General features: G+C 44.3%; 2 protein-coding genes across 2 annotated transcripts; both read left to right on the top strand.

Annotated features, from left to right (window-relative positions):
• Window positions 1-4,851: 4,851 nt before the first annotated feature.
• Window positions 4,852-5,793, top strand: LOC308527756 (olfactory receptor 1G1-like; the record flags this gene model as incomplete). Its single annotated transcript, XM_081103157.1, has 1 exon — window positions 4,852-5,793. One exon carries the CDS (start codon window positions 4,852-4,854, stop codon window positions 5,791-5,793), a length of 942 nt encoding a protein of 313 aa, XP_080959283.1.
• A 10,221-nt stretch (window positions 5,794-16,014) lies between these two features.
• Window positions 16,015-17,019, top strand: OR5C1 (olfactory receptor family 5 subfamily C member 1; the record flags this gene model as incomplete). The annotated part of the gene is made up of 1 exon (XM_081103155.1): window positions 16,015-17,019. The coding sequence occupies one exon, from the start codon at window positions 16,015-16,017 to the stop codon at window positions 17,017-17,019; it is 1,005 nt and encodes a 334-aa protein (XP_080959281.1).
• Window positions 17,020-21,034: the final 4,015 nt, after the last annotated feature.

Below are 21,034 nucleotides of genomic sequence, written 5' to 3'. Positions count from 1 at the left end.
TTTATAGAGTGCTACTTCCCATGTAAAAATGAAGGGAAATAAAATATCCAACTGTCTGCCCATTGAGCAAAAAGAAGCACAGGAAGAATAAATCAGAAACTGATAGGATTTTTTATCTATAGGAGTTAGGGCAGAAGCGATGGGGAGATGGGGAGAATTATTTGTGTAGTTTTGACTATGTTGGTTTTGCAAGTAAAACATGAATAGAAAAGATGGCTAGTAAAGCAAAATAGACTAAAACAAATCAAATGAACATAACAAAATTTAAATTAACACCATAATTACACTAAAAGGGAAAATAAAATAAATAACCTAAGTAGTTCTTGAACCCAGAATTTTGTCTATATACGCTCACAATTTTAGAAAAAACAAACTCAAAACAAAGTTTTAAGCTGTGGTATGTTATTAACTGTGGTATGAGTTCAAGATTCTGAAACAACTCACCATGTATCCAAAGATTCAGCAAATAAGTAAACACTGAGGAAAAGATAGTGACTCTCACTCTCAGGGAAAGGAGCTCAGTACATGGAAAAGGAGAGGCTGGGGGGAGAGGGGGAACTCTATGGTGTCAAACTGGAATTGGAGATATCAATTCAAACTCATGGGTTTTAAAATGTATAAACAGGTTGCAATTTATTTTTTATTTATTGTCTGTATATCAATAGCTATATTGTCCCATCCCCTATTATTTGTGTCCCACTCCTGACCCACCTCCTGTGGGTAAACTTCTCTTCAGTTTCTTAGTTTCCAGTTTTTACTCCTTTTGTTTCTGTTATAAGTATTTCCCAGTTGGCTTCTCTGAGATCATTTAGAATCCTTGCAACCAATAAAAGCACCTAAAGCTACAAAATAAATAGTGGTAATGGATTATAACTCAAGAGAATAAGTAAGCATCCATGAGACCATAATGATATGAATGAATGAATGAATGAATGAATGAATGAATGTGGGAAATAGGGTAAGTCCCTTCTTATAGGAGAATACTAGTACACCTAATAAACATACAAGAAATAATAGAAGAATCACCATTTGGCCACCACATTTGCAATAATTTTGTCATATAAGAATCACCAATAAATTTTTACAGAGAATTCCTTATGACCTCAGCATATTTTTATAGATGAGCCATATCTCTACCCTCTCGTATTCCAGGGAACAAGTTTGTTCACTTTTTCAACATACAGAACTATAGGAATTTGAAGACAATGATTGTGTGGACCACCCTATACCAAATCTGTTCAATTCAGTTATTTCTACTTATTTTCTGGTAAATAACAGATTTTCTTCTTTTTTCAATAATATTTCCTTTCAATATTATTTTTTTGTTGGTTTCAGGTATACAGCATAGTCATTAGACTGGAAATATCGAGAAGAACACTATGTAAAGTATATGATTAGCTAAATAGTATGATAGGTTTTCTTTCAATTTTTTTATTTTTTTACTTTAAATAATATTTTCTAATTATAGTTAACATACAATATTATATTAGTTTAGGTGTACAACCCAGTGATTAGACATTATATAACATACTAAATGATCATCCCGATAAATCTCATAACCCATGTGATACCATACATAGGTTTTCTTTATGAGGACTAGAATCTGACTTGGAGAGCATAGACTCCATAGCAGGTTAGGGTCGGGGGAGATGGAGCCCTCCCACTCCCATGCCCAGGAAGCGGGTACCAAGAGCAGTGCTCTCAGGATTCCCATGCCTGGTCACACTGAAACAAAGGTGCTCCTCACACTGCTAGGACTCAGGGATCCTGGGCCCAAAGGGGACAGCTGAAAGTTGGACATTTGCCGCATCTTGCCTCTAACTAGGAGGTCTGGGATTGGGTCCCCAGAGACACTGCCTGTGAAAAGTCCACAGCTCTTCCTGGCTCCTATGCCTGAGCACTGGTTTCTCCAGCCCGGGTCTTCAGTCCTGTGCTGCTGTTACAGGGAAAAAAGAAAACTGTGTCTTGTAGGGAAGTAGGAAAGAAAAACCAAAGAGAGGAGCAGACCCAACACCTGGTGATGGTGATGGGATCTGAGGATGATCAGAATTTCCAGGTAAGACCAGAGGAGAGTAGATATGGGAGGTACTGGTCTCTATACTGGTGTCTGTCTCTCTCTCTCTCTCTCTCTCTCTCTCTCTCTCTCTCTCTCACACACACACACACACACACACACACACACACTCTCACACACACACACACACACACCTCCTACCTGATTTCTCCCTCCTTTCCTGCCCCTTCCTCTCTCTCAGCCAGGCATAACCTGGCTCTCTGAACCACCATGAAGAGGGTCTTGATTTAATATTCATGAACTCCCTAAAATTCCAGCCTGAAGTCAATGCTGATCAGTCATCCCCAAGGACTTTCTTTGGCCACTGCATTAGAACTGTACAACAGTGCTCAGGACCCCTGTGCTATGCATGGGCAACTCACTCTCAGCCCATTTGATCATGAGTGGCTTTCAGAGTCATTCTATGCCAGCACCCAAGAGTAACAATCTCCACAAAAATCCACAGTTCAGAAAGCCCCGTTCCATGTTTTTAACTTGAGCCTCAGAATTATTTGAGGTAGATTCATTTAAGCTCATTTTACAATTGAGATTCTGAGAAGTTAAACGATTTGATCAAGATAACCCAGCTAGGACTCAAACCTGGTTCTGCACATATCAAAGTGAATACTTTATTGTGGTCCCACCAGGTCAGAGCCTTTGCCACACAAGGGTCATGATGATGATATTGGTGACAATGGCACTTACAATTCTATATATGAAACTTAACAGTTTTCAAAGCCCAATCTCCCACAGATGGTGACCAAGAGTCCAGTTTACCCAGGGCTGAGAAATGTCCAGTTTTAAAAGCAAGAAAGTCCTAGGCCAGTGGTTCTCAACCTTCTGGCCCTTTAAATACAGTTCCTCATGTTGTGACCCAACCATAAAATTATTTTCGTTGCTCCTTCATAACTGTAATGTTGCTACTGTTATGAATTGTAATATAAATATCTGATATGCAGGATGGTCTTAGGCGACCCCTGTGAAAGGGTCGTTTGACCGCCAAAGGGGTCGCGACCCACAGGTTGAGAACTGCTGTCCTAGGCAAACACAGAGGATTATTTGGTCATTCCAGAAAGCACCCTCTTTTTGTTAACACCATCAAGAAAAGACAATAATGGCAGAAAAAAACTAGTATCGGACCAGCATTGGATATAAACTAGTTCTAGTGCTGTACGATCCTTATCTGATTTAATTCTCACAACAATGTTACGAGTTAGGTATTGTTCTTATACCCTTCAAGCAGATGCAGAAACTGAGGCCAGAAACACTGAGCAAATTTGTTCAATGTTGCAGCACACAAGGGGGCTGGTGGACAAATGAGGGTCTGTCAGACCCAGAGGGAGTGTGTTTTATCACCGCATCAAAGAGCATGACATCAGTAGGCTGACACTGCCCGTGTGTTCATCCTTCCACACCACCCAAATGCATAAAATCTCCCATTTTGATTTTCTATCACAGAGTCTGAAATAAATCTTTAATTGATTCTGGCATTTTCATGCTTTCATCAGTCCTCTACTGTAGGTTTATGTCCACATCTCACCAATTAAAAAAATGAGGTAGAGAGGAAGTAAATAATTTACCCAACATATAAAAAGCAATGAGGATTTAGAGCTGTTCTCTGACAACGTCCAGCGCATCAGGAAGCCCAGGTTCCATTTTGTCTACCTAGCAATATTAATAACTGTTTTCACAATTTATTGAAAGCCTGCTCTATGCTAGTGCTTTAAATATGTGACATCCTTGATTATCTACAATAAGTGTACAAAGTAAGCACATAATTACAGGCCAGGAAGCTGAAGCTCAGGATAAGAGGATGTGTAAGTTGCTGAGGCTAACACAGCCAGAAAGGGTTCCCATCTATTCTACAGGACACCAAAGCCAACACTCCAAAGAACTGATGACGATGACAGAAACTTTCATTTGCAAATGCCTTTGAGTTTATAAGGCAATTTTATCCACATTAACTCATTTCATGGGTCTTCAAAAGAAAAAGAGGGAAGATACTCCCATCATACCCAGAATATCTGAGTCTCGGCTATGACTTATCTATGTAATTAGTTATTTCTTTTCTAACCTTACACATGAGACAGAGAGTCAGAAAGAGAGAGAGAGAGAGAGAGAGAGAGAGAGAGAGAGAGAGAGAGAGAGAAACAGAGACACAGAGAGACAGAGAAAGAAACCTGTGCTTAATAATTTTCTAGTAAATACATATCCCCAAGATAACTTCTTTTAAATCTGCACCCAAGGATATTTTCCATTGATTTTTTTAAGAGAGTAGAAAAAATAGGGAAAGGTAGAGAGAAATATCGATGTGAGAGAAACACATCAATTGGTTGCCTTCTGCATGCACCCTGACAGTAATCGAACCCAGGACCCTTAGGTCTGCAGGCCAAAGCTCTATCCACTGAGCAAAACCAGCTAGGCCAGATATCTTATTTTTCAGATTTCACAAGCCTATCAAACTGATAGCTTGCCTATTAGAAAAGGGGCAGGTGGGGAAGACTAAAACGTAGGAAGTTTCTTTCCATTTAATCTCCAGTTGGACCTCATCCAGGTGGTCTACAGGACAACGTACTAGAGAGCTAAAATGTGAAGGTCACGCTCAAAAAGATCTCCCGTTATCATTGTCAATAGACCTCACCACTGTACATGTTTACATGCCTGCTGCCAAGAGACATCAGTGCATCTCTGTGACCTCTGAAAAGAATGCAGAAAACAGATGAAAGACTTTGAACGATATAACTTTTTGGAGTCTATGTATGTTTAAGCAAGGTTTTCCTCCAAATGTTTTACTTTAAATGGGGATTAGAAACCAAACCAGTGTCTCTGACTTCCTGCTCCTGGGCTTCTCTGAACACCCAGAGCAGCAGCCCCTCCTGTTCGGGCTCTTCCTGGGCATGTACCTGGTCACCCTGGTGGGGAACCTGCTCATCATCCTGGCCATAGCTTCTGACCAGCACCTCCACACCCCCATGTACTTCTTCCTGGCCAACCTGTCCTTCATCGACACCTGCTTCTCCTGCTCCATTGTCCCCAAGGTGCTGATCAACATCCAGACCCAGCACCACACCATCTCCCACGCTGGGTGCCTCATGCAGATGTATTTCTTCATGGCATTGGCCCTGCTGGACGACTTCCTGCTGGCTGTGATGGCATATGACCGCTATGTGGCCATCTGTCTTCCTCTACACTACACCACGATCATGTGTCCCCAACGCTGCCTGGGGCTGGTCGCTATATCCTGGCTCTTCTCCCACCTCCTGGCCTTCTCACTCACTCTCCTGATGTCTCAGTTCTCTTTCTGTGCCTCCCATTCCATCCCACACTTCTTCTGTGATCTTCTCCCACTGCTCAAACTGGCCTGTTCAGACACCCATATCTTTCAGGCCATGATGTTCACTGAAGCAGCCCTTTCGGGTGTAGTCCCTCTCACATGTGTCCTGGTCTCTTATGCCCACATCATCCACACTATCCTCAGGGTCCCCTCTGCTGGAGGGAAACACAGAGTCTTCTCTACCTGTGGCTCTCACCTGTCAGTGGTCACTCTCTTCTATGGGACAGTCTTTCTAGTGTATTTCCAGCCCTCATCCTCCTACTCAGCAGACACTGGAAAGGTGGCGTCTGTGCTATACACAATGGTGACTCCCATGCTGAACCCCTTTATCTATAGCCTGAGGAACAGGGACATGAAGGGGGCTTTGTGGAGACTCTCGGGCTGGGGAAGATGTTCCACCCCATAAAAATCTTTCCCCAGAGTAGAAGCCCAGACTTTGCAGCAGGCCTTCCTCGCTGGACTTGACCATTATAAATTCGAAAGACTCGCATTCAAAACAGGATGGATGCTGAGTCTTACAAGCAGATGCAAGGAAATGAAGATTCTGACTTTGCAGGACTGCAACTGGGCCAACAGGCCAAGGACAGAGCTGCAGCCTGGAGAGAATGAGTGACCAGCAGTCCCTACGGGGTGACTTGATGAGTGGGTATATGTGTCCAAGCAGATTCTATCCAGAGTTGGGAAAACCAAAAATGTCAGCAAACCCTTGGCTTCTAGAAGGAAACCCAATAGGAGCCTCATGTAAGACTGCGAATTCTTCCCCGACACAAGAAATGAAGTCAAGACGGGGCAGGTCAGGACCTCAGTCAAGTCACTGGGCTTCAGGGACCAATTCTGACCTGGCCTTGTAAGAAACTCACTCATTGGTCTTAATGTGGAGAATATGATACCAAGTACATAGAAACTATGTGTGGCCTGAAATGGCAAGAAGATTCTAGAAAAGGATGCTGGGCACAAAAAAGATTAAGAAATTTATCTATGGCCACATATCTGGGATTGGATCTCTGCTTCTGACAGGTGATTTCATTTATTTGTTAGCTATGACCAGCCTTTATTCTTTACTTTTTAAACTCTGTTTTTGTTTTTCTCCAACTGAGAAATCATTTGTGTCATTACAGTGAATGTTTAAATTATAAAGAAAAAAATGTAAATCCCTTCTTTTAAAAGAAAAACACTGTAAATACTTTACACAAACCCTTATGGCCTTTTCTCTATATGTTTATCTGATATTGTGAAGATGCTGATTTTTTCACATGATCTTATAAGATGAATGTTTCCACACTACTATTATTTAATCTTTTTTTTTTTTTATAATGAAACCCATTTTTTTTTATATATATTTTATTGAGTTTTTACAGAGAGGAAAGGAGAGAGATAGAGAGTTAGAAACATCGATGAGAGAGAAACATCGACCAGCTGCCTTCTGCACACTCCCCACTGGGGATGTGCCCGCAACCAAGGTACATGCCCTTGACCGGAATCGAACCTGGGACCTTTCAGTCCTCAGGCCGACGCTCTATCCACAGAGCCAAACCGGTTTTGGCGTACTATTATTTAATCTTAATAAACATTTCATAATTAATATTATAGCAGAAGTGCCATATTGATATATATATTCTTCCATTTTGAGTTATTAACTTTTTCTAATTATTCTTACTATTATAAGTAATAACACAATGGAAATCATTGTAAATAAACCATCCATATAGACTTCCCCGGGTGCTTACAATAAATTTTCAGACGTGAAGTTGCTGGGTGGAACATTTTTCTGGCTCATGTTGCCAAGAGTTTATTAACTGTTAATGATTTACATTCCAGTTGACATTCTGTGAGAGTCCTTCTTTCTCTGCACCCTACCAGTACTTTCTGTTTTAATTGTTGACTTAATTGCTGCAAATATAATAAGCCAAAAAATGTACCTCTTTTTTGTTTAATTTTTTTACTTACTAATTAATTGTTGTCTGTAAATAAATTTTATTCTTCTGTTAATTATTTCTTCATGTCATTTGATTACCTTAAAGACTTGTCTAAGTCTTCTCTGTATTAAAATTACACTTTCTTACATATGGTGCAAACTTTGTCCAATCACCTTTCATTCCTCAGTTTCTTTTTGATTTTTTGACGTACATAAGTTTTCAATTTAAATAGATTAAACCAATTTTTAAAATCTCATGATTCTTCTGCCAGGGTTATCATTAGAAAATCCTTCTCTATGCAGAGTTTATATGAATTTTTTTTCCTTTCAGTGAGATGTGTTATTTTTATTGTTTTATTGAGATATAATTCTTATACCATAAAATTCGCCCTTTTTGTTGTCATTTTTTAATTCGTCCTTTTAAAGTATACAATTCAGGGGTCTTTAGTATGCAATGTGTTTCTTTTTTACTGAAATAATATGTGACTTTTAGAATATCAAATATTAAAGTGATTCTCTCCCTCACATCTCTCATTTTCTACAAGAGTTTCCTCCCCGTTTCAAGTCACATAATTATTTAAAAATGGGATGCTGACTGCGTCTGAACTCTTATTCACTCATATACACCATACACATATCTCCTCAGAGCCTTTTATTTGAATGCTATTTTCCCCTCTATGGCACCTTCCCCTACTCCAGGCCCACCCTGTTTAAGTCCCACATCATCTGCAAAAAGGTACCTTCTCACACCAGTCCACTCTAACCACCTGGATATGAGCATATAATCTGCTTTTCTTGTGAGCTCCTCTATCCCTTTATCTAGCCTTCCTATTCCTTCCCTGATAAGATCAAGAATGACATAAACATGACCACTCCTGTATATATATTATATATATATATATATATATATATATATATATTCCATTAGCAATAAAAAGTAATGAAATCTTGCCATTTGCAATAACATGGATGGACATTGAGGGTATTATGCTAAGATAAACAAGTCAGAGAAAAATAAGTACTGTATGATTTCTCTTATACAATATATGGAACCTAAAAAAAAAATGAATAAGCAAAACAAAAACAGACCCATAGATATAAACAACAAGCTGATAGTTGCCAAAGGGGAGGTAAGTGGAGTGGAAAAAAAAAACAATTTTAATTTAAAAAATAAAATATAATACTACATTTAAAAGGAACTCAGTTATTTAAAAAGATAATAAGGAAAGAAAGAGGTCCACTCTTGCCACTTCTATTCAACATTGTACTAGAGGTTCCAGCCAGAGCAGTTAAGTAAGAAAAAGAAACAAAAGGCATCCAAATTGTAAAGAAAGAAGTAAAATGATCTCTATTTGCAGATGTGAGGTGTTACATAACGATTGCTTAAAAAAAAAAAAAGATTGCTAATAAACACCAAAAAAACCCTATTAGAACTAATAAACAATTTAGATTTAATGCAATCCCCATCAAAAACTTTTTTGAAAATGACAGAATGATCCTACAATTCTATGTGAATGCAAGACACCCAGAATAGCCAAAACATTCTTAAAAATAAACAGCAAAACTAGAAGACTCGCACTTTCTGATTTCAAAACTTACTGCAAAATTGTAATAATTAAGACAATGCTATACTGGCAAAAGGCTAGACGTATAGCTCAAAGACATAGAATGAAGAGTCTACAAATAAACCTTCACATTTATGGTCAATTTATTTTCAACAAGGCTGCCAGGGATAAAGAGCAGTGTTGTCAACAAATGGTGCTGGGACAACTGGTTATCCAAAGGCAAAAGAATGAAGTGGGATCTTTACCTCACACCACATACAAAAATTAACTCAAAATGGATCATAGAATTCATGTAAGAACTAAAACTACACAACTCTTAGAAGAAAGCATGGGAGTAAGTTTTTGTGACCTATATTACACAATGGCTTCTTAGCTATGACACCAAAAGCACAAGCATTAATAGAAAAAGTGGATAAATGGGACATCATCAAAATCAATAGGCCTAGGCTTCAAAGATATCATTGAAAGAATGAATATCAACCCAATGCAAGGTAGAAAATATATGCAAAACATATATCTGATAAGACATTTGTATTAATGTATAAAGAACTTTTACAACTCAATAAAAAGAAAACAAATAATCTAATTTTTAAATGGACAAAAGAAAAGACATCTGTATGACACTTGCCAGTGCCTAGGAAATGGATATCAAACAAAAATCTATTAAATAGATATCATGAATTAAATGGTTCTTATTTTATAACATTAAAATAAATAAATATGGGCAAATGATTTGAATAGACATTTCTCCAAATAAAAAATACAAATGGCCATTTAGCACATGAAAAATGTTCAACATCCTTAGTCATTAGGAACATGCACATCAAAACCACAACGAGAGACCACTTCACTTTCACTAGGATGGTTATAACAAAACAGCGAACAATATCAAAATGTTCACAAGAAATGAGAGAAAGGTGAACCCTTGCTATGTTGGTGAGATTGTAAAATAGAACAGCCACTTTGGAAAACACTTTGGCAGTTGCCCAAAAAGTTAAACATAGAGTTACCATATGATCCAACAGTTCCATTCCTAGGTATAGAAACAAGAAACATAGGTCCACACACAAGCTTGTACAGTAGCATTATTTGTAATAAGCAAAGAACACAAAATAACAATAACCAAAGAAACAACCCAAAGAGCACACAACCATTGAAATTTTCTGTTGGCTATGGTATCAGTTCAGGTCCTACATTAAACAAAAGCCAAAACATAACTAGTTATAGGACAGATGTTGGTGGAAAGGCTTGTGAAAGGTAAAGGGAGCTCGGGTGGCTCAGTTGGTCGGAGCACTGTCCTGTACACCAAAAGGCTGCAGGTTCCATCCCCGGTGGGGGTGCGCACGGGAGGCAACCAATCTATGTTTCTCTCTCTCTCTCTCTCTCCTTCCCCTCTCTCTCTTTCTCTCTAATCAATAAAAACATATCTTGTGGTGGGAATTTTAAAAAAAGGTAAAGGGAGCCCGACCACGCTGGCTCAGTGGTTGAGCATCGACCTATGAACCAAGCGATCACGGTTCACCTCCTGGTCCTGGCACAGGCCCAGGGCGGGCTGGATCCCCAGTGCGGGGCGTGCAGGAGGCAGCCGGCCAATGGTTCTCTCTCTTCACTGATGTTTCCGTCTCCCTCTCCCTTCCTCCCTGGGCAATGGGAGGCTCCGCACCCGCCCCTGGCCTTGGACTGGAAGTTCTCCCAGAGGTTCCCACTGCGGGAGCCATCCCTCTCTGAAATCAATGCAAATATATATATTTTTTAAGGGGGAAAGACACCCCCACACAAAACCGTCCACCTCCATAAAGCTGCCACAGAGGAGAGGAACAGAAAGCCCACCTGCTGGTTCACAAACGGATTCCGGAACGCGGAGTCCAGGGGAGGTGAACAGGCGCACGCGTCAGGTTGGTGGCGAGTGTAACAGGCGAGGCACTTACCTCGGGTCGGGCTCCTGCGCCGCCAGAGCCTTCACGTTTGCACAGAGGATCTGAAGGGTCCGGCGTGTGCATCTTCCGGGTGGGTGGTCTCAACACCAGGCAGTTCCCTCGAGGCCGCGTCCTTGAAAATGGCGCGCGCAGTGGGAACCGCGGGGAGAAGTGCGGTCCCAGGCCTGGGGCGGGGCGGAGCCTCCCAGGGCCCCGCGGCAGCTCTGGGGTCAGCCTGCGGTCACGCCCGCCCAGCGACCTCGCTTACAACCTTATGCGCCCCCCACATGGTCTTCCACGGTGTGACCTGAGCGGTCGGCAAGGGGTGCCACGGGCATGAAGGGGATCGTTTGGCGGCTGACTGCACTGGAGGGAGATGCAACAGTAATAATATAGGCACATGCAAGAGAAAACACAGATGAAGATAATAATTCCCAAAATGAGTAACATTTTTTTCCACCTAGCGCCCCTTGGTCTGATCCAGTGGTTCTCAACCTTGACTGCACATTAGAATCACCTGGGAATCTTTTTAAAATCCTGATTTCTGGGCCTCATCCTCCGGAAATTCTTTTTCTTTGTTACTAATGTTGTGGCCCCACCCCATAACAAAGGAACAGAATTTCCGGAGGGTGAGGCCCAGAAATCAGGATTTTTAAAAAGATTCACAAGTGATTCTAATGTGCAGCCAAGGTTGAGAACCACTGGCTCTGAACACTGATTTATGAAGTCCCCCAGGCTGGGGGTCGGATTACTCAGGGTTTTCACCTGTGTCCCCATGTGATCTGCTAAAGAAGATGCATTCGCAGACTCATCAGGTCTGAACTCACAACACCCTGCTGGGATCCTGGCAGAGATGCCTCCTATTTGGAGGACACCTCTCTCATTTGAGACACCTGTGGAGACAGGCTTTGCTGGCTATCCGGTAAGGCTTGGCGGGGTTTTAGTAAGGGCTTCTATGTGTGCTATCATGCCCCCAGGCCCATAGAGAGAACAAAGCCGGCAGCCAGATGATTCTAAGTGGAAAACAGAATGTGTCCATCTGACCTTAAGGGGAAGGAGGTTGGCAATCTGTTACCACAGAATGAATGGCTTCTCCCCTGTATCCAGGGGGAAACGGGGCTACAGCGACTCAACCACTTGGGTGGAAGCCATAGCCAAAGGTTGGATCACCTTTGCAGCTCCCCAATATATACCTGGGCAACACAACGAGTCAGTGCCAGACCTGTCACAGTCCTTTAATGTGAGAGAATGACTACAGAGTTCTGATAATAGCCAACTCATATCCCTGGACAATTGGGTTGGCTTTGTTGGGAGTGATGTTTTTTTCTTTTTTGAACATATGGGTACCCAGGTGCTCAAATGTCCATAACTCAGGGTGAGCCACATGAACCCATCCCAAATCTGAGCATAGCCACCCATGGCTCAGATGGTAGTATTTTTTTTAATATATTTATTGATTTCAGAGAGGAAGGGAGAGGAAGAGAGAGATAGAAACATCAATGATGAGAGAGAATCATTGATCGGCTGCCTCCCACATGCCCCCACTTGGGACCAAGCCCACAACCCAGGCATGTTTCCTTGACCTGAATCAAACCTGGAACCCTTCAGTCCATAGACCAACGATCTAGCCACTGAGCCACACCAGCTAGGACTTCCCTGTGTTTTTATTTAGTTAATTCTGCCTCTTTCTCCCTATAAAAACCATGGGGGAGGGGGAGGAGGGGGGCGGGAGAGATCATGGCTATTTAGTTCATCATTAAGATCTTAAGTTTAAGCCCAAAACATGGTAGAGTGCAATAAACATTAGTTATGTCAACTAATGAACACTCTGCTAACATAAATGACAGGTTGGCTATAAGATACAAATAGAAATGAGGGGATTTCAGGTTGCAACTTCCCACTCCATAACCATCAACTCCAGTGATGGCGAACCTATGACACGCGTGTCAGAGGTGACACGCGAACTCATTTATTTGGTTGATTTTTCTTTGTTAAATGGCATTTAAATATATAAAATAAATATCAAAAATATAAGTCTTTGTTTTACTATAGTTGCAAATATCAAAAAATTTCTATGTGACACGGCACCAGAGTTAAGTTAGGGTTTTTCAAAATACTGACACGCCGAGCTCAAAAGGTTCGCCATCACTGACAGAGCAGCGGTTCTCAACCTGTGGGTCGCGACCCCTTTGGCAGTCCAACGACCCTTTCACAGGGGTCGCCTAAGACCATCCTGCATATCAGATATTTACATTACGATTCATAACAGTAGCAACATTACAGTTATGAAGTAGCAACGAAAATAATTTTATGGTTGGGTCACAACATGAGGAACTGTATTTAAAGGGCCAGAAGGTTGAGAACCACTGCCCTAGAGGCTAAGCCACACAGCCCTAACCTCAGGCTCAATTCCCATCTTGTGGGGAGCTGTTCTCAATCCTAGATGGACATCCTAAGGGGTTCTCAATCCTGGGAGCTTTTAAAAATGACCTCTGCCTGATGCCACCCCCAGGGGTTCTGGTTTAATTTCCTGAGTGCTAACCTCATGCCTGGCCCTGGCCTCAGGTTTCTTCCAGTCTCCTGCAGCGACAGACTGTTACACTGCATTCCTGTTTTCCAGCCAGGTGGTGGAGGCTGAGCCATGGCAGAGGTGGGTGGATGGGACATATTCCAACAATCGTGTCTCCTTGTCTGTGTTGGATCCATGCTCTATATGTATACGCACCTCCAAGATGCGCAGAGGAAAGAGTGGCTCTACCGTAGAGGCAGGAAGGCTTCAAGCTGAAGGTGACCTTTGAGCTGGTTCTGCAACAAACAGCCAGGGTTTTCCAGACAAGGAAGAGGCTGGACCTTTCAGCCGAGAGGAACTATGTAAAGGATTAGGAGAACCACCAGAACACTTTGTGTTTGTATAGATCATCATGCATAATAAACGTATTGATTCCCAAAGAATGGGTGGAGAAAGTGAGCCACAGGGGCTCCTCTCATCAAGTAGCATGGCTGTCTTCCCCACACAGAGCCTGGGGACCTGCTCAGCCAAACTTCCCAGCCTCTCCAAGCACCAAAGAGTGAATCATCCCCGGCATTCCCCTGCCACTAGCTGTCCCCAAAGGATGTGGGTAGAGAGTCTCCACGGCATCCCAAGAGCAGAGGAGAGGAAAGGAGGAGTCAGGAGGAAAACATTAAGAGGCCATTTTCTCAGGGACCAAGGAGAGGATAAGACCCCCCCTGTTCCTACCTCTGGGATGAGACATGTCCCTGTTATCTCCCCTTGCCGTCCTCACCCTGAAAGCTGGCCCGGAGCTGCTCTGCCAGAAGAAGTCCCCACCCACCTCCATCTTCTAGGTATGTCCTACCAACCCAATAACCACACACCGTCATGGGGACAGCAGCTGGTATCTGGACCAAGACATAGCAAATGTCTGTGTGCTGGGGAAGTATGAGCTAAGAACTCAAAGTTGACAGGAAATGGGCAAGCCACAGATTGAGAAATACCAGGTCAGCCTCCCCAGACTTAAATGTGCTCATGAGTAGAGTGGAGCCTGGAGAGAAAGGATCGCTCCAACCCAGACTGCAGCAGAGAGAAGGGCTGAGAGGCTAAGAGAACCTCCTAGAAAGCTAGAAACCTAAGGTGTCAGAGCTGGAAACACTGTCCAATATAACCTAAAGCATTGCTACTCAATCTGTGGTGCTCAAACCAACAGCAGCAGCAGCACCTGGGAGTTTGCTAGAAATGCAGAAACTCGAGCCCCTGCCCAGTCCTTCTGAGACAGAATCTGCATTTAACAAGAGTCCCAGGTGATTCCTATGCACATTGAAGATTGAGAAGCGCTGCTGCTCGGGGTCTCAAGTCAAAAATGCATATCAGAATCACCAGGGGTGGGGGGGATGGGAGATATCTGTAATACTATCAACAATAAAAAATGTGTGGGGGTTTTTTAAAAAAGATTCACCTGGAAGATTTTTTTTCAAGTACAGATTTCTGAGCCCTGCTGTAGACCAGCTGAATAAGAACTTCGGGACACTGTGCACTTTCTTTTTATAAAGCTCCACAGGTAATTCTAACAACAGGAGTCCACAGAGTAGACTGGGAACCACTGGCCTGGTGTGTTTTTCTCAATCTAAAGATGAGAGGCCTGAGGCAAGACAGTGGCAACAACAGACTTAGTCTCTATTAAGAGACCTAAAATAGGGATTTTGCTTAGAGACAAAAAGAGTTCGATTTGGAGCCAGATCTGAGCTCAAGCCCTAATTCTACCCTTTCATCACTGTATATCTTGGGACAAGTCTCCTTCCTTCTTTGGAACTCAAGTTTCTTACCTTCAAGGAAAGATACCCTAGATTGTCAGACTCATTCCTCCTGGGCAATAAGGAAACACATAAATTAATGGAGAATTAACTCTATATGTTCTGTGTGTGCTCGCACACACACACACACACACACACTTCATAACAGCTACTTAACTGAAGTTTGGAGGTCCTTGAGCTCAAATTTTCCATAGCAACTTAAAAGCCCTGAAGTCTAACTGTTCCCATTTTACAGATGGAGAAATGGAGAGGTGCTCAAACAGCTCCACTCATCACTTTGTGAAGGTGAGTAGTGTTTGCTTTCCATGTGGACAGACAGAAACACATAGGGGTTTGCCACCAACTGCCTTCTGGATGCAGAATTCGAGCCAGTCGGCTGGCATCACTCCTGGAGAACATGTAGTTGGGTGGAGCTGGAACCCCAAAGTTTTCTCTTCCCCTACAGGTTGTCTGAACTCCACTAGGGACAACCCCCCCACCCCCACCCCGCCGCAAGGAAGAGGGGAAGACCCCTAAAATTCTGTGTTCCTAAGTATAGAGGAAAGAATTAGGCTTGGCCCGAAATGCTCGATGAGGTGAGGGACAAACACTTCCTTCACGTAACAAATACCTATTGAACACCTACTATGTGCCTGGCAATGTCCTCAGAACTAATTCACTTTGGAATGCTTTAAAAGTAAAGTAGACAGACAGGGCTCCTGCGCTTATGAAGGTCAAATAGCGTGATGTCTCAGCGTTAGAAACTAAAGTTCTAAGAGGTGATAACCGCTTGTGGAAGGTCACACAGCAATTTTGTTGCACAATGAAGACTGAAACGCAAGTGCAGCTGACTCCCACAACGAAGTGCTTTCTCCTCCAAGATGGTCATGACCTTTCTCTCCTTTCCCTCTTGCTGTGCCTCCCTTTCGTCTCTGTCCAGCAGGATGACTCCAGAGAATGTCACCGGGGCCAGGGTGGTCCCCGCTGAATTCATCCTCCTGGGCATCACAGGTCGCTGGGACCTGCGCCTGACCCTCTTTCTGGTCTTCCTGCCCGTCTACCTGATGAGCCTGCTGGGGAATGTGGGCATGGTGCTGCTGATCCGCGTGGATGCCCGGCTGCACACGCCTATGTACTTCTTCCTGGCCAACCTCTCCCTGCTGGACGCCTGCTATTCCTCTGCCATCGGCCCCAAGATGCTCGTGGACCTGCTGTTGCCCCGCGCCACCATCCCTTACACGGCCTGTGCCTTCCAGATGTTTGTGTTTGCAGGGCTGGCTGATGCCGAGTGTTGCCTGTTGGCGGCCATGGCCTATGACCGCTACGTGGCCATCGGAAACCCTCTTCTCTACACCACGGCCATGTCACGGCGTCTGTGTCTGACCCTGTTGGGAGCCTCGGGCCTGGGGGGCGCAGTGAGCGCCTTGGTCCACACGACCTTCACCTTCCGCCTGAGCTTCTGCCGCTCCCGGGAGGTCAACAGCTTCTTCTGCGACATCCCTCCGCTGCTGGCCATCTCCTGCGATGACACCAGCCTCAATGAACTCCTCCTCTTCGCCCTCTGTGGCTGCATCCAGATGGCCACGGTGCTGGCCATCGTCGTATCTTACGGTTGCATCGCCGGGGCCGTGATCCGCATGCGCTCGGCCGAGGGCCGGTGGCGGGCGGCCTCCACCTGCGGCTCCCACCTCGCGGCCGTGGCCATGCTGTACGGGACGCTCACGTTCATGTACCTGCGCCCCAGCTCCAGCTACGCCCTGGACACCGACAAGATGGCATCTGTGTTCTACACCCTGGTCATCCCAGCTCTCAACCCGCTCATCTACAGCCTCCGCAACAAGGAGGTCAAGGAGGCCCTCGGACGGACCTGGACCCGATTCTGCTGCCCCCGGCGCGGTCCCCCGGGACAGGCCCGAGGGCGCTGTGTAGGACGGACTGTGACCAGATGAGGAGGACACTTTCTCGCCCCTGTCACTGTGAGTAAAGGCAGATGTTCCTCTGGCCTGAGTGTCCCTTGTCCTTATTTGAGGGACTGAAAAGGGAGAGAAAGGGAAGCTTACAGAAGGGAGGCAGGAACCTGGGGGGTGACCCAGGGCTACCCCTAGAGCCAGGACCAACACCGTGTTAATGCTGCCGCTGAGCTGCCTCGGGTTCCTCGGTGTTCAAAAGCTCCCCGATGAGCAGTGACAGGTTTGCCACTGTACTTGTGTCTGGTTCCAGAAAATACCAGGGAAGAGCTGGGTTGGAAGCAGGTGTGTCTAGTCTCGTCCTTTTAAGGTTCTTCGTGACCAGTGGGTCTCTCTTGCCCTCTCTGACCCCAAGAAAACATCTCCAGAACCCACTTGCCAAAGAATGGGACTGACTCCGATGAGGCAGAAATCCCTGCGGGTTAGTCTGTCTTGCATCTCTCGGGGAAATGGCTGAACAGCACCCAAACACACACAAGCTCCTTCCTAAAATCCCAACAGTGGGTTTAGGATTTGGCCCAGGTTAGATAAGCTCAGGCCTAATGCAGAGGTCAGGACAGGATCAGAATCATGGGTGTAGTGAGAATAGGGTTAGGATTTAGGGTTGAGGTGATGGCTATGACTAGGGTTAGGGTTACAGTGGAGCCAGGGTTAGGTTTAGAATTTAAAAGCAATTGGGAAATTTTAGGATTGGGCTGACATTGTGAAAATGTTGGGATTTGGGTTGATTTTCATTCATAGTAGGTTTGAGGTACATTTAGGAGTCACCGTTTGGATAAACTTGAGCTCCTATTAGAAATATTTTAGGGTTAGTGTTAGAGTGCAGGACTAATTAAGGTTGGAGTTCAGGTTTTAGTTTTATTGCTAGATTAAATTTCAGCTAGAGTTTAGTTCGTGTTAGTTCCATTAGGCTTAAGTTAAGTTGGCATGTGGATAATGTTTGTGATAAGTTTAAATCAGAGTCTAGTTATTGTGATGGTCACCCTAGTTCAGAACTAGATGAGAGTTGGGCATACAAAGAGCATTTTAAGTGTCAAATTGGCATGTTTGGAGCCTTAACTCAACAATTATGTAAAATTATGGATAATGGTTCATGTTTCCTCACGCTTAGGGTGGAGTTGGTTCCCTGTGGGTTTCAGTTTCGGCATTATGAGCATGCTTACATGCGCGTGTGCTCAGGTAGGGTAAACTGCACGTGTGAGGATGACAACACCCCGAGGCAGAGGTGGGGTCGGGGGAGGGAACGCCACAACACCGGCTTCTTGGGCAAAGTGCCCAAGCCTGAGGCCACACTGCACCTTTCAGACCCACTGCTCTTGCACCTTTCATCCCCGAGTTCACAATTTTGACAGATTGTGTTTCTGAGTCAGTTACATACAAATGGGCCCAAGGCCCTGCATTCTGCCTGAGAAGCCCTTCCATGTGGGACAGGATGCACCCTGGGAGTTACCGGCAGGCTTTTCCAAGGGGACGTGGAGCATGGCCAGAGCCAGAGGTCAGCTCCTGCCTGGTCCCCTGTTCGGTTCTCCAGATGGTAACTGAGATGAGGCTAATTCTGATATGGATTTCCCATTTAAACCTCCTTGAATACCACTTACGAAGACAGGCAATAAAGACAAAAGCAGTTTGGGTGGGGAAGATGGGAGTCTGATTTGGGTTACTTGCCCCTGTAGTGTGTGGGTGGACTTTAGGGAAGAGGCATTCCATGGATGAAGGACCACACACACAAGGGCAAGGAGGGCAGATGAGCTCGGCTTGCGCAGCAGACAAGGGAAACCCACTTAACTGGCTTGAGAGGGAAAGAAGTGGAAGGAAGTTTGAGGATGGAGGATCTGGGAACAGGAGGACAGCACATGGGTTGGATATCAAGTAGTGGATTTTGGACTCTATTCAGGAGGCAATAGGGAACCATGGAAAGTTCATATGGTAAGAATTCCTTCTTTTTTACTGCAATGTAGTATTCCATTGTGTAGATGTACCACAGTTTTTTAATCTACTCATCTGATGGGCACTTAGGCTGTTTCCAAATCTTAGCTATGGTAAACTGTGCTGCTATGAACATAGGGGTGCATATATCCTTTCTGATTGGTGTTTCTAGTTTCTTGGGATATATTCCTAGAAGTGGGATTACTGGGAGTTCCATTTTTCTTACCATTTGCAACAGCATGGATGGAACTGGAGAGCATTATGTTAAGCGAAATAAGCCAGTCAGAGAATGATAAATATCACATGATCTCACTCATTTGTGGACTATAATGAACATAAACTGATGAACAAAAACAGATCCAGAGACAGAGAAGCATCGATCAGACCGTCAAACCTCAGAGGGAAGGTAGGGGAGGATGGGGGTAAGTCGGAGAGAGCAACCAAAGGACTTGTATGCATACATATAGGCCTAACCAATGGACACAGACACCAGGGGGTGAGAGCATGAGTGTGGGGAGCGTGTGTGGGGGGCCAATGGGGGGATAAGGACACATATGTAATACCTTAATCAATAAAGAAAAAATGGAAGCTCACATGTTCAAAATCAGCCTTCATGCTTGTTCTGACACTGTGTCAGGCAAAGCCGTGCCCACTCACAATGCTACACACAGGCACATTCCCTTACGCCACAGTGCACACACAGAAACACCCCCTCCAACACAGATCCAGTCCCCTGTCAGAAACACTCATGCACAGAGAAATACTGTCATAGGGACAGTCGCCCACACAGACACAGCTGCACACGTGGACACTTGCTCAAGCTCATGGATATATTTGGTTGTAGTGACATGATCACTCTCTCTACACCAAGAATACAATTTTACAAACAGGCACAGTCACACACACAGTCAGTCACAGACACAGTCACACACAGTCAGTCACAGACACAGTCACAGTCACGCACAGTCACAGTCACAGACACAGTGACAGTCTCACACACACACACACAGTGACAGTCACACACAGTCACACACACGGTCAGTCACACTCACACACACACACACACACACACACACACAGTCATACATATTGCCACCGTCACCAGAGGCACAATCCCTCCCACATTCCTACACTTCCAATAAGTCAGCAAAAGCTGAGGGACAGGAGGGCTGGCCCCAGAAGCTACTGCTATAGACCCTGGGCTCCAGTCCCTCTACTTAGGGCAGTGGCTCCCAACATGGGGCACACGCCCCACAAGGGGAGCAATTTGATTTTTAAGAGGGGCAATTGGAGAATGAGTTATTAACAGTGAATTTTTTGCATTTCTTATGGTTCTATGGGCCTCATATACAGTATACAAATATATATTGACATATTTATGCATTTCAGTTCTCTATTATATGTTTTGAAACTTATTTGCTAATTTTTCATATCACTTCATATTATTATTTTTTAACAATTTCTTGGTGATTTCTTCCTCAGTACTTCAACTGTCCTTTCGTTCTTTTCTTTTTCTCTTTCATGGATGCCATGTTCTTTGGAAGCTTGTTTTAGACCACGTGAATGGCCTTTTAGGCTTCCTCTATGTGAATAGTTCACTTTCTGAATAATAAGAATTATATGTCAGGGGGGTGGGGACAGCATTAGGATTTTAGAGATGCTTAGGTGGGGCATGGCCAAAGAAAGGTCGGGAACCACTGACTAGGGTTAAGCCTGACACTCACTCTAGACTTCACAAGACTTGAGGAGCAACTGCCTCACCATGCATTGGTCTCTTACATGTCCCCTGAGTTGTAAGTGGCACCAACCACCCTCTCCCCCATCAAATTGGGCCCTAGAGAGGAAGATAACAGCCCAGCTGTCTCCTGCCCCAGGGGTGAGGGCCAGGGGAAGGGGGATGTTGCCTCTGCACAGAAGGTGCTCCCCAGGTCCTCAAACCCCTAAGTGTGGCCAATAACTCCCTCCTTGGACCCTCCAGTGACAGGCTACACCTGCCCCCTCCTGCTGTCACCTCCTGTGATGTGGAAAGGCCACCAAGTACACTTGGAGCCAAGAGCCAGGCTGGAGAGTC

The sequence above is a fragment of the Myotis nattereri genome (assembly GCF_964212035.1).
Source record: "Myotis nattereri genome assembly, chromosome: 12".
NCBI lineage: Eukaryota > Metazoa > Chordata > Mammalia > Chiroptera > Vespertilionidae > Myotis > Myotis nattereri.
Note: the sequence above shows the minus strand (reverse complement) of the source record. Positions and strands in the feature narration are given on the sequence as shown.